The sequence below is a fragment of the Zootoca vivipara genome, chromosome 1 (genome assembly GCF_965207765.1).
Source record: "Zootoca vivipara chromosome 1, rZooViv2.hap1.1, whole genome shotgun sequence".
NCBI lineage: Eukaryota > Metazoa > Chordata > Lepidosauria > Squamata > Lacertidae > Zootoca > Zootoca vivipara.
Window position 1 is genome coordinate 91,974,582 of NC_142582.1, and position 13,070 is coordinate 91,987,651.

The following is a 13,070-nucleotide window of genomic DNA, read 5'->3' on the forward strand; positions in this document are numbered from 1 at the left end:
TTCTGCACAGAGACCCTAAAGGCATGCAAGCTTTTATGCAGGTAGGCTTTCAATGTGTGGTCTGTACCCTGAAAAAATAAAAGGGCATAAACCCCCTGCCCACAGCATATGTGCATACAGTTTATACACTTGCAGGCACTGTGTGTGGAGTGTTAGGGCAGGGCTGACACGCAGGACCAATGCATGTGTTGTGTCACCACCCATCGTTATTTGGAATGGGCACATGTGTATTCCAGACAAGCACATTATAATCTTAGTTACAGGTAGGTAGCCGTGTTGGTCTGAGTCGAAGCAAAATAGAAAAAAATTCCTTCAGTAGCACCTTAAAGCATGCACACGAAAGCTCATACCAAAATACCAAAATAAAACCTTAGTTGGTCTTTAAGGTGCTACTGACGGAATTTTTTTCTATTATAATCTTACTCAGCTTCAGATAAAGTGGCATCTGAAGGCCATGAATGTGGGGGGCGGGGGATGAGTGAGAAATCCCATTTATAATACTGTGTAAAGTACTGCTCTGTGAATATTTGTTGCCTTTCACATCAGCCGGATAGTTAATGGTGCAAATATTATTTCCGTGTAGGGAAATGGCAGAATGTTAGGCAGTCTTTGATCATTGGTACATGTTGATGTGGATATGTTGTGGAAGTAAATTTTAGTGTTTTATGGAAATGCTTTATTCTGTAATTTAATTTAATTTTATGTTTTGATGCTTAGACTTCAAAGCTTGTGTAACTGCTCAGCAAACTGCTTAGAAGCCTATTTGGGGGCTAAGCTGTATAATAATAGTAATAAAAACACACATATTTACATTTTTAAAAGGCATCTAACAAAATCAGTGTGTGCCTTATTCCACCCTCAGTCTGATATAATACTAGATCTGATGTACAAGCTCCTGAGTCTCGGTGAAATCAGCAGGACTGGATTCCAAGTGAGCATGCGCAGGATCTAGCTGAATCCGTTCCTGTTATTGAGGACAACTTAGTAAATACATTTTTCTGCATGTCATCAACACTAGCTAGATTTATTACTGCAGACTTGCACAACCTGTGGTCTGTATCAAGCCAAATGCAGCCCACCAACCATGTATGGCTGGCTGCCAAGGATTCCACAGGGACCCTGGCTGCCACAGGGTTCTGTCTTGGGCCCAGTCTTGTTCAACATCTTTATCAATGACTTGGATGATGGGCTTGAGGGAATCCTGAGCAAGTTTGCAGATGACACCAAGTTGGGAGGGGTGGCTAACACCCCAGAGGACAGGATCACACTTCAGAATGACCTTAACAGATTAGACAACTGGGCCAAAGCAAACAAGATGAATTTTAACAAGGAGAAATGTAAAGTACTACACTTGGGCAAAAAAAATGAAAGGCACAGATACAGGATGGGAGACACCTGGCTTGAGAGCAGTACATGTGAAAAGGATCTAGGAGTTTTGGTTGACCACAAACTTGACATGAGTCAGCAGTGTGATGCAGCAGCTAAAAAAGCCAATGCAATTCTGGGCTGCATCAATAGGAGTATAGCATCTAGATCAAGGGAAGTAATAGTACCACTGTATTCTGCTCTGGTCAGACCTCACCTGGAGTATTGTGTCCAGTTCTGGGCACCACAGTTCAAGAAGGATACTGATAAGCTGGAACGTGTCCAGAAGAGGGCAACCAAAATGGTCAAAGGCCTGGAAACGATGCCTTATGAGGAACGGCTTAGGGAGCTGGGTATGTTTAGCCTGGAGAAGAGAAGGTTAAGGGGTGATATGATAACCATGTTCAAATATATAAAAGGATGTCATATAAAGGAGGGAGAAAGGTTGTTTTCTGCTGCTCCAGAGAAGCGGACACGGAGCAACGGATTCAAACTACAAGAAAGAAAATTCCACCTAAACATTAGGAAGAACTTCCTGACAGTAAGAGCTGTTCGGCAGTGGAATTTGCTGCCAAGGAGTGTGGTGGAGTCTCCTTCTTTGGAGGTCTTTAAGCAGAGGCTTGACAGCCATCTGTCAGGAATGCTTTGATGGTGTTTCCTGCTTGGCAGGGGGTTGGACTGGATGGCCCTTGTGGTCTCTTCCAACTCTATGATTCTATGATTCTATGATTCAATAGATCCCTTGTTTACATTGCATGCTGTTAGGGAGTGCAAAAAGCAGAGACGGTATCAAGAGGAGCATAATATATTGCTGATGGACTGCGTTCAACTTGCCAGGCCACAAGCTGTATAAAACTGTACTACTGCTAATGTAGCTCATCTTGTTTTGACGCAATTGTGGTCAAGCAGAAGCCATGCAATGTTTAGTAACAGCAGAGATTTGACAGCTTTCAATGTGACATTTAAAATTCCACAGACGTATAAAGCTGCTAGCAGTTTAGTTTTGCTTAACTAGACCAGCAGTCCATCTGCAATTGACTTTTCCACATGCAACTGGAGTTTTGGATGTAGAACTACAAAATACCAGGCTCCAAAGGGCACTTTCATACTGCCATACTTTTGTGTCTATCACTCATACCTTCAGACAGATGCTATTATGCATCCTTCTAGTCATACGAGTGCAATTTCATGTCCTATCACAAAAGAAAGCAGGTAGACTTTGATAAATAGCAGCAGCTAAATAGCATTTTCAAACAAGAATTCTGCTACTGTAACTTCCAGACATCCAAATTTCCCTGAGCAAGCAATGCAACTAAAATGGTCTGAGTGATTGATTTGACTAAAAGTGCAATAACCATCCGCAATCTTCATTTTATTTTTAAAATATGCTTTCAGGTTTGTTAATGAATACAGCCTGATAGCTTCTTATTCCTCAACATTCCTTATCCCTTGAAGATGTTTTAGCCAAAAGACAAAATATAGTACAGTGACCCCTTACCATCCATCTTACAACCCTTTTACCACCTACTGCTGTTCCACTGCATGTTTTATTTGAAGAATTGTGCCTTTACATTAATATGCCTCTCCATGCCAGTGTTCCACTGAGCAATGAGAGACATTTCTTGTTCCTCATTTTAAATAGTCTCGGAAAAGATTAGTTGTGGGTTTTTTCAAGGAGTGCTCAGATGTCCCTACTCTTTCAACGGATCAGACAAACTATGTATGTTCTTTAGAAAAGATATAACCTGAGGTTACAGGAATCTTTTGAACACCTAGCCTTTGGTGACACACTTTCAGGGAAGTAACAAGATATGTCCCAATAACTCCTTGATCAAATATAACAATCTTAACCAAAATTGATTTTCATTATCCACAGACATATTTGAAAAGCAGTGACTTTGGGAGCACAGTGGATGAGGTGGAGCAGCAGATAAAGAAACATGAGGCTTTTGAGAAGCTTCTGGCCTCTCAGGTTGAAAAGGTAAACACTTATAAGATCCTGACCTTAAAGGAAGGTGTATTTAGGTCAGGCAAACCCAAACTTTGGCCCTCCAGATGTTTTGTACTATAATTCCCATCATCCCTGACCACTGGTCCTCTTAGCTAGGGATCATGGGAGTTGTAGGCCAAAACATCTGGAGGGCTGCAGTTTGGGGATGCCTGATTTAGGTTATAGGCAAATGCCCAGTTTGGTTCCTAAGAGTTGGTTAAGAACTTAAGAACTGGTTAAGATAATTGGAATAATTTCTGTGCTAAGTGAAATCAACCAGAATCATGGCTGCAAGAGCTGATTCACACCACCATTTGGGAGATAGGGGTTTTTTTTTCCAGTGGCTTTGGAAGTTCTTGAGGCAAAATAGCTGAAAACTTTGAAGGAAGACAAAATAATTTCAACAGGTATAGCCCTAGGATTGGGAAGAGTAATAAAGGTGTTTTTCAGCCAGAGCTCAGCTCCAACACCTCTCGGGTGTAGGTGTCATTGCTATTCTAAGAGAACAAGGGAGAAGTTAATGGCGAGCTCCAGCACCTATGTTTCTTGAAAAAAAGCATTGATATAATACATTATTTTTACTGGCACAGCAGCCAGGATGGCTAAAGAGAATCAGCAGTTTCAAATATCCAGCATTTCTGATTCCCTCCAATTTCATTAGGTTGAACTTTAGACTTGCAGTTCAAAGGAGCTCTTTTGTGTCTATATTTCCTTCCAGTAGAAAAAATAATAATACTTTGTGAACAGAACAGGAACCCTTGATTGATTATGTATATCACATGAACACACAGCTTTGATTTTAGGCTTGTTTCCTTCTCAGGAATTGTCTCTTCAGGAACAATCAAAAAGGCTGCAGCAGGACAGTGAGCTGGATAGAAAACAGATCAATCTCAAGCTCAATGCCATGTTAGAGAGAAGAAGATGCATCAAAGATCTCTCTCAAAGTAGGCAAGAAAAACTGCAGATAGCCCTTCTGCTGGCTCTCTTCTACCAAAATCTGTCAGAGGTGAGAATGATGCTACCGTATTGCCAAGATTACATTTTGTAATTCCCAAGTACCATAAACCCCAATTCTATTAATCATGTACCCATGGTAGTGCAAATAATGTGGTACATATGAGAGCCATATTTTGGGGGTGGGGTGGTCATCCCATGATGCTCCTGTAACATTTCAAGAGTGATTACGATATAGGGAGGGCCGATCACACAGAATAGCCACCCAGCTGGGTTTGGGGGTGTATATTCCATTAATTGCATCCACATAATTGGCCTTACCCAGATGGTTATGGCCCTTTGGATGAAAAGCAAGAGGCTGAATATAATTTCACAGCAATCACCCAATGCAGGCATAGGCAACCTTGGCTCTCCAGATGTTTTGGAACTACAACTCCCATGATCCCTGACCAGTGGCCCTGTTAGCTAGGGATCATGGGAGATGTAGTTCCAAAACATCTGGAGAGCCAAGGTTGCCTATGCCTGACCCAATGGTTGCTGTATTTTCTGAATGGCTTGCTATGTGGACCAGCTGTATCAGTAGCCTGAGAAGTCCATAGAACAGGTATGGAAAAGCTATGCACATCTCCCCCCAGCCCCCATGGCCAATGGCCAGGGATAATGGGAATTGTAGTCCAACTAGGGATGTAACAAGGCATTGTTTTCTGTTCTACCCTGTATTGCCTTCATGCAGCACTATTTCTGTCCAGCTGCCGTTCATCTAACACAAGAAGCTGGGTTATTTGTCTCAGTGACCAGTGTGGCAAAATTATGTAACTTAGGTAGTTTATATTATTAATTAGGTAAGTTACATGGTCAATGTGTTGTTCCACCCTGTTCATTTCACTGTAAAGGAAACACAATGCAAATGTGAAAGCAAAAAAGACAGCAAATACCTCTTGTATTTGCTGGATTGATTTCTGTTCTGGACATGAGACAAATAAGCAGACGAGTAATTTCTGCTCCTGTTTCTATTTTCATCAGAGTTCTCTGGCATCTCGAAGTCCAATAATATGTCCGGGGGGGGGGGTGTCACAGGTTCCCCATTCTTGCCATAGAGATATGAAGAAGTTAAAACTTGTCATTCTGAAAGAATCTGTACTTTTGTCAGCACAACCAAGGATCAACTCTCACTTTACTTTTTCATTAAATTTAGCCTGTTTTGAATATGCCCTTGGATTATCAGAACACGACCAGGGTGATCTCAGTCTTTGTTAGTCCTTCAGATGTGTTCTGATTGATAGGAAAACCAGTGTGTTAAATTCATGTGACTTAAAACACAAGGATGTCAGTGTTACATAGAAGGCAATAGCAATATGTGTGAAATACTAACCACACTTATTCTTTGGTGACAGGCAGAGAGCTGGATTGATGAACGCATGCAAAAGCTGAAGGATCCATCTTTGCAAAATCTTAGCAACCTGAGTGACAAAATGAAGCTTCTGCAGAAACATCAAGTATTTGAGGCTGAGATTCTGGCTCACAAGGATCTAATTTCTACTGTTAACATGGTGAGTATTGAATGGAGGTGCTGTGATCTTTACGTCCTGTCATACCTGCCAAGTCTCTCACGGAGAAATCCGGGATCAGCGGCCACACGACATCGGAAGTGCGTAGACACAACTTCCAGTGTCGCTTTACCCATCTATGGGCACCAGAAAATGGCCGGCGTTGGTGCCGGAAGTCGCGTCTACGCATGTCCGGAAGTGCGTAGACGCAACTTCCGGTGTCGACGCCAGCCATTTTCGGTGCCCATAGATGGGCAAAGCGACACCAGAAGTTGTGTCTACGCACTTCCGGACATGTGTAGATGCGACTTCCGATGCCGGCACCAGCCATTTTCTGGTGTCCATAGATGGGCAAAGTGGCACCAGAAACATGGCCGCAGACAGGAACCAAAATAAGGGAGATTAACGGGAGAGGAGCTGAAACGGGAGACCTCCGGGAAACGGTAAGGAAAAACGGGGGTTTCCTGGGAAATACGGGGTACTTGGCAGCTATGGGTCCTATAGGGGCCTTCTGCAACTATCAGATTAAAAGATGGAATACTGTAGCCTTAAAACCTTTTACCGAAGAAAAAGAAGAAAAAGACTGAAGAGCCTTGAAAGTTATTGTTATCCCCCAGTGTGTAGATCTCTTCAGGTCTCTGGAGATTAGCTGTTTCCACGTACTGAAAATGCTTGGTTACAACCTGTATGGATAAACAGTAGTGTCGGTAACTGCTGTTGAGAGAGGCCAGTTCTCTCCCTATCTGCACAAAATAAAATAAAAATAAGTACAAATTCCTTGTTCTACCTTGTCCTTGACAAGAAGAAGCAGCTATAAGGAAGCCTCTGGAAATTATTCATAAATAATAATGGCTCTCTCAACAGCAGTTTGTTCTTTTAAAAAACGCGGTCACACATTTTTAACCCTATCCAGTTTCACAGAGTCATAAATCTATATGGAACTGCAATGGTTGTGTTGTCCAACTCCCTGTTGCTGCAGGGAACCTGCTATTACAGGCCCATATCCCTGATAGTTTGGCCCTGTGTGTCCCTGGCATTGAGTTTTTCTTAGAAACATAATGGAAATACTGTGTTTCCTCTTTTCTTATTATTTAATTATTTCCTAATTACATGAAGCAAGGAGAAGCCTTATTGTGCCAGAATCACCCTAAATCAGGGGAAATCCGTCGTAAGACTCGTTTGCTTCAAGAACGGTGGGAGACACTGAAATGTGCTGTTGCTGCTCGTGGAAAGATGCTTGAAGACAGTAGGGATTTCCTGGAATTTCTACAGAAAGTGGACCATGTAGAGGCCTGGATCAGAGACAAGGTCAGTGAATTTTACTGGCTAGTTGTAAACTATAGAAAACCTGTTAGCTATAAACGTATGAAAATGGTAGTACTGTACTAATACTAATAGTTTACAGAAGAGTCACATAGTTTTATTTATTATTGAACTTTTCTCTGCAGTGTTCCCACAGCAAATGCATAAATTATGAATGGCATGCACATCAAACATGCACATGCATTTTGAAACACATACTGGCCTGTTTCACACATAACCTAAACCATGGTTTATGTAACCTAACTGCCCAGCCCAGCAGACTAATGGTTTGTTTTCTGCCAACAAACTATGATTAATGCCATTGTTTGTTGTTGGCTTGTTTTAACCATGGTTTGGTGTTGTACCTGAACCTAACAACCTTGCTTAATCATGGTTTCTTTGCCTACCTCACAGTAGATCATCATCAAGGCATGAGTCAAGAGAAAATGGAAAACAAGCCAGACTTTAGAAGGACAAGCCATGGCTTCTTTGCTTATCCATGAAACAAATCGTGGCTTGTTAAACAGACCATGGGCTTAGTGTTAGGGGTGGATATACAATGTTTTATGGCAGGGCTCTTCTCCCAGTAATTTGTGCTTTCCTGCAACATAAAATTGTGTTTGTGATATTTCAAAAGTGCAAAATTCACACATTTGAACATTCAGAATGATGTCTGTGATACTTCAAAAGTGCAAAATGCACACATTTGAACATTCGGAATGATGCTCATCATGAAGATATGGGAAATCTCTTTAACAAATCAAAAAGGATCCGTTTTGAAGTGGTCTCTATTTTCCTTCTCTAAAGAGCTGTCATGTGAATTTTCTGTTGGATATGGAGCTTTTTGCCAGCTACTTACAGGGGCATGCTGGAAATTCATTTGTGTTATGGAAAATGGCACCTCTTCCTATAAGTCCAGAGCATGCATGGAAATCCTTAGGCACAAAGCTTTCATCACATATACGTAACTGTGGCTTAGACTTCTATTGTTTTGACTTCATAAACCAAATGGCTTCTGAGACGGTGGGAATTCAGTTGTCCTCCTTTGTATTAGCATCGGCATCAAGGATCAGGTTCTGATAATACCTTTACCAGAGCAGAATGTAACACAGCACACATGATGTTACCTGATACTGTAAAAAGCATATTGCCACTCTCAGAATGGGAATGACTTATAGGGGACAGAGTGGGAAAATACCTGGTGATAGGTGATGGGTGTCATCTGTTGATACTCTGGACCTGCATTGTGCATGAAATATTAATGGAATGCAAATTTTACTGTTTTTTCTTTTCCCAGGAAGTCATGATTAATATTGGTGATGTGGGAAATGACTATGAACACTGTCTGCAGCTGATGAAAAAGCTGAATGAGTTCCGAGGAGCATCAGGGGTAAGAGATACATTTCCAGATTCATCTTCCACAGCTGGGTAATATCTAACTTTTCAGCGAGCTGTTCAGACCAATTTGGCTGCTGCAAGTGTGAGTGAATACAATGCTAGATTGGTTGGCGTAGCTCTTATGTCTACCTGTTTTAGGTTGAATCCAACATTTTTGCCATAAAGATCATTTGGCATAGGTCAGTGTCTCTTACAACACCAGTCAGCTATCCTGTAACACGAAGCAACCTACAAAGTTATGGGCCTAGCATATGTTTGCTAAAATTTTAAGCTGAATGTAAACTTTATCTGGAAAGCCCATCACATGTTTTCTACAAGAAAACGAAAACATGATTCTAAGTATCCAGCCAGACACTCAAGTTTAGTTGTATGGTGGAACACTGAGCATTTGACTGGAATTTTGGCATTAAGTTGCAGTCCCGTTACATTGAGGCTAACAAGGAATTAAAGCTTTCCTGAGCTGCAGGAAACTGTATGACCACCAAGAATTCAAAGTGAGATATATGCCCAAATCAGGCAAATATGGACTTTCTAGCTTTGTTTGATACTTATAGGAAGTCCTACCATTTGTGCAGCAAAACTACTTGTTACACCAACATTACAACAGTATTTACCACAGCAAAGGCATCACCCACACTTCGCATGTTTGCAAAGTGAAACGTTGGTCATAACTAAGTTAGAGATGTCCTGTAACTTGAAGTTCAACCTCTGATGAGCCAAGACCAGGTTATGTGTTCTACACATGAGATTATATAGTATAATTAATGTAATATAATATAATGCAATATAATGTGGTCCTGGCAAGATCAGCTTTCAAAACAATACAAGCCTTTAGGAAAACATAGTAACACTTTGAGCAAAGGCAGCATGACATGACAGCTGCTTGTTTCATCTTTCTCTGCTGTGACCTCTCAGTTTCTCCATCCCTGGTGCTGAGTCATCACAACTCATTTGACTTATAGCTCCCCAGGGCTTTGCTAACTTTGGCACTGAACTGAGTTGAGCACTTGTGGCCAGCTGCTGTGTGGTGATAGTGGCATGTTAGCTGCCTCTTTCAATTTTCTATGTGTGGCCATCTTTCAGACATAAACAGAGTTCACAACCCCAGTGCATGGCATCAGTTTTGACAGAAAGAAACAGGAAGTTTGGGAAGAGCCTCAGTTTTCTGGCAAACTGGGTTTGGAAACAAATGGAACAATCTGAAGCTGGATTATGTTTGCTGGGTCTTCCCTTCTTTACATCTTCACTCAGAGTTCTTCCTGTTATCCAAGCATCTTTGTACTATGGGTCTCTCGCTCCTAATGGCAGAAGGAAAATCTGTATTGTGTCTATAACAACCCTTAGAAAGCTGGGATCTTGACAAACTTAGGTTTTCTTCTACAGTGCTTCCCTCTTCCCCAACAATATTGGAGTGAAAATGCATCTGGCAGTTCTGGGCAGTATGCCAGAATTGTCCCATTTCAACTGCAGGAAATCAGCAGAGCTAGACCAGGCAAGGCTAAACATTTCTTGGTCCCTTATGCCTTCAACAGAAACCTGTTGGCTATAGCAGAACGATAAAACACGTGACACTCAGGGATAAAATGATACAGGAATGAGGATGGAGATCATTTTTGTTTAATGTCATAATTAGAAAAAGGCTACCAGACTTTTATTATTTATTTATTTATCTATCTATCTGTCTATCTATTTATCTATTTATTCATGGCTCACCTTTTACATGCATCTCATAGTGACTCACATCAGTTAAAAAGAATGTTCAATACAGTGCAAGGGGAAAACAACTGACTTTTAAAACTGTACAAAATAAGTAAGTGCAGAAAGTAAGAGATGGCAGAGACCTTTTCATCCAGCTGGAAAAGCTTGTCAAAACAAAAATGGCTCCCAATAGCTTCTGGAAAGTACAGTAGTAGCTTCTGCATAGTAAGGTGGTTCTCAGCTTGGATTCTGTTGCTGAGGTCCATTTCACATATCAGAGTTTTCCTTTAGGTGTAGGTGCAGGGTATTAATGGACATACAAGACATCTTCCTGAAACACAATACAAGTGATGTCTGCAAGGTCAAATGTGGCTGCCATCCCTCCACACCATATTAATTATTATTATTATTATTATTATTAATTATTATTATTATTATTATTTACTCTGGTGGCTTCCAACCGAATATTAAAAACAATACAGCATCAAACATTAAAAACTTCCCTAAACAGGGCCGCCTTCAGTTGTCTTTTAAAAGTAAAATACTTGTTGCCCCTGTGGTTTTTGCCGCCTGAGGCAATCACCTCATGTGGTCTCATGAGTTGGCCAGCCCTGCCCAGAAGTGTCAGAAAAGGATACCTTTTATTTTCAGCATTAACACAGGCGTGAAAATCTGGACATGCTTATAAAATCCAATTTAACTCATAGTCATTCTCTCTGCACAATTCAATTCAGACTCTAACTTAGGAGACTGAGCCTTAAGCTACTGACTGTTGAGAAGCTTAAAGAGGGGGGAAACCCTGAATAATGTGAATGGAACTTTCTGAAAAAATGCTTTCATTGTTTGCCCTTCAGTTGTGCACCGAAAAATGAATAGTGGTATGTATGTATCACAGTGCATAAGGAATCAATACTTCTTTAACTGATTCCTACCCACCCCCAAGGCTCTGCTAAACCCACAATTAATGTCTCCTTACTCCTTGTGTGAGTTTATTGTACTTACTGCAAAGTTGAAAATTTGAGTGCCGCAACGGAACAGTTTGGCCTTAGAAAACTACCGGGTATGTACTGTTCAGAACTGGATATTGATCATGATCCAGGAAAAGGTTCGTCACAATGTAATCTGTGTTTGATGTGTTGTGAGCAAATATTTTCATTTCCAGTGTGCATTGAAACAGACAGAAGGTGGTGGTTTCTGAAGAATGTTATTCATGGAGATGATCTGGTTTGTTTTTCACTGCAAAGCGATAATAGCTATGTAGAAAAGAGTGGGCACTAACTGGTCCTACAGCCCTCCTCTTGAAGTGGTGTCACAGGGCTCAAAACTACAAAATAAATGGCAATAATGCGGGGGGGCATCAAAATAGGACTATAGCAGGGCTCAAAGGGTTAAGGCCTCCAGCCCTTTGCTGGGATCTTGATTGCCAGTGGCCGCATCTGCTGTTTACGCTAAAACAAACCAGACACCATTCATACAGTGACTTGTGATGTTATGTCTAGTTTGTCCCTTTTGTCAAGGGTCACATTCATTCGGCAATGTGAGCAGAACAGCAGAGGCTGTATTACTGAGATACTCTGGCAGAATTACATAACTTTTACTTAATAATTGTTTATATATAAGCTGGCTGTTTCTCTTTGGTGTTGGTCATGTAGGGAGTGACAGTGGACGATGCCCACATCAAAGCCATCAATGCCCTTGCGGTGAGGCTGGAGAGGGAGAATAAGGAAGAGATGAAAACAATATACCAGCGCCGAAAGCAGCTGAATGAGAGGTGTGTGTGTGTGAATCTATAATGGTGTCCACCATGGGGGATGAACAGGACAATCAAAACTGGACAGCTTCAGGGCCCAAGAGGAATTGGTAGTGCCACCTGCAATGATTTAAACTGATAAGACTGATCTTCACATATCGTGTTTCTCCAAAAATAAGCCATACCCCCAAAATAAGCCATAGTGGTAGGCAGTTTAACCTTGTAGGTTAAACTGCACCATACTTAATAAAAAAAATAAGACATCCCCTGAAAATAAGCCACTGTGGGGGGTTTTTTTTGAGGGAAAATAAATATAAGACAGTGTCTTATTTTTGGAAAAACACGGTATATGTATTTTCATCATTCTTCACTATCATAACCATACTCTCATAGAATCATGGACAGGTGATGTTAGAACAGGGGTCAGCAAACCTTTTCAGCAGGGGCCGGTCCACTGTCCCTCAGACCTTGTGGGGGGCTGGACTATTTGGGGGGGGGATGATGCAAAAGCACCACGAGCCCTGGTGGCTGCTTACCTGTGTCTTCCGAGCGGCAGGGGCTGGCAGCGGCAGCGGTGGAGTGATGATGAGCGGTGCGTGAAAGGGCTCCGGAGAGGGGCTGCTTAAAATGGCGACCGCTTGAGCTCTGCTGCTGCTGCCACCAACATAGCCCAGCCCCCTTCCTCCTCTAGGCAGGGCAGGGAGAAGCCAGGAGGAGAAAGCACCACCGTGTGAGGGAGAGGGAGGGAGAGGGAAATAATGTGCATGCTGGCGATCCACGCAGTGATTTCCAGACCATCCGTGGGATGGATCCAGAAGGCAATTGGGCCTTAGTTTGCCTACCCATGTGTTAGAACAAATGTGATGTTCAACTGGGCAAGTTCCTCTGTCCAAATATTTCATTTTTTCTACAGGAATTGTATTTAGTTTTCAGCTTTTAGTGAAGGGAAGGGGGAATGCAAGAAAATAAAGTTGTGGGGTGAACTACAAGATGTACACCAAAGGAGAAGTCAACCATCATTCTTATCTCTTAAACCCAGGTTTATTCCATAGGATAAATGATCTTC

General features: G+C 41.7%; 2 protein-coding genes across 2 annotated transcripts in view; one reads left to right on the forward strand and one right to left on the reverse strand.

The window, feature by feature from the left end:
• The window catches only part of LOC132591998 (uncharacterized), a 452,388-nt gene that overhangs the window by 329,936 nt on the left and 109,382 nt on the right, over positions 1-13,070 (reverse strand). The window lies entirely within an intron of this gene.
• The window catches only part of SPTBN5 (spectrin beta, non-erythrocytic 5), a 114,612-nt gene that overhangs the window by 64,349 nt on the left and 37,193 nt on the right, over positions 1-13,070 (forward strand). The window contains exons 35-40 of the mRNA XM_088670333.1: positions 3,242-3,346; positions 4,176-4,361; positions 5,704-5,859; positions 6,973-7,164; positions 8,456-8,548; positions 11,907-12,025. Of these exons, the coding sequence (XP_088526459.1) occupies positions 3,242-3,346; positions 4,176-4,361; positions 5,704-5,859; positions 6,973-7,164; positions 8,456-8,548; positions 11,907-12,025 (851 nt within the window). The remainder of the gene's footprint in view (positions 1-3,241; positions 3,347-4,175; positions 4,362-5,703; positions 5,860-6,972; positions 7,165-8,455; positions 8,549-11,906; positions 12,026-13,070) is intronic.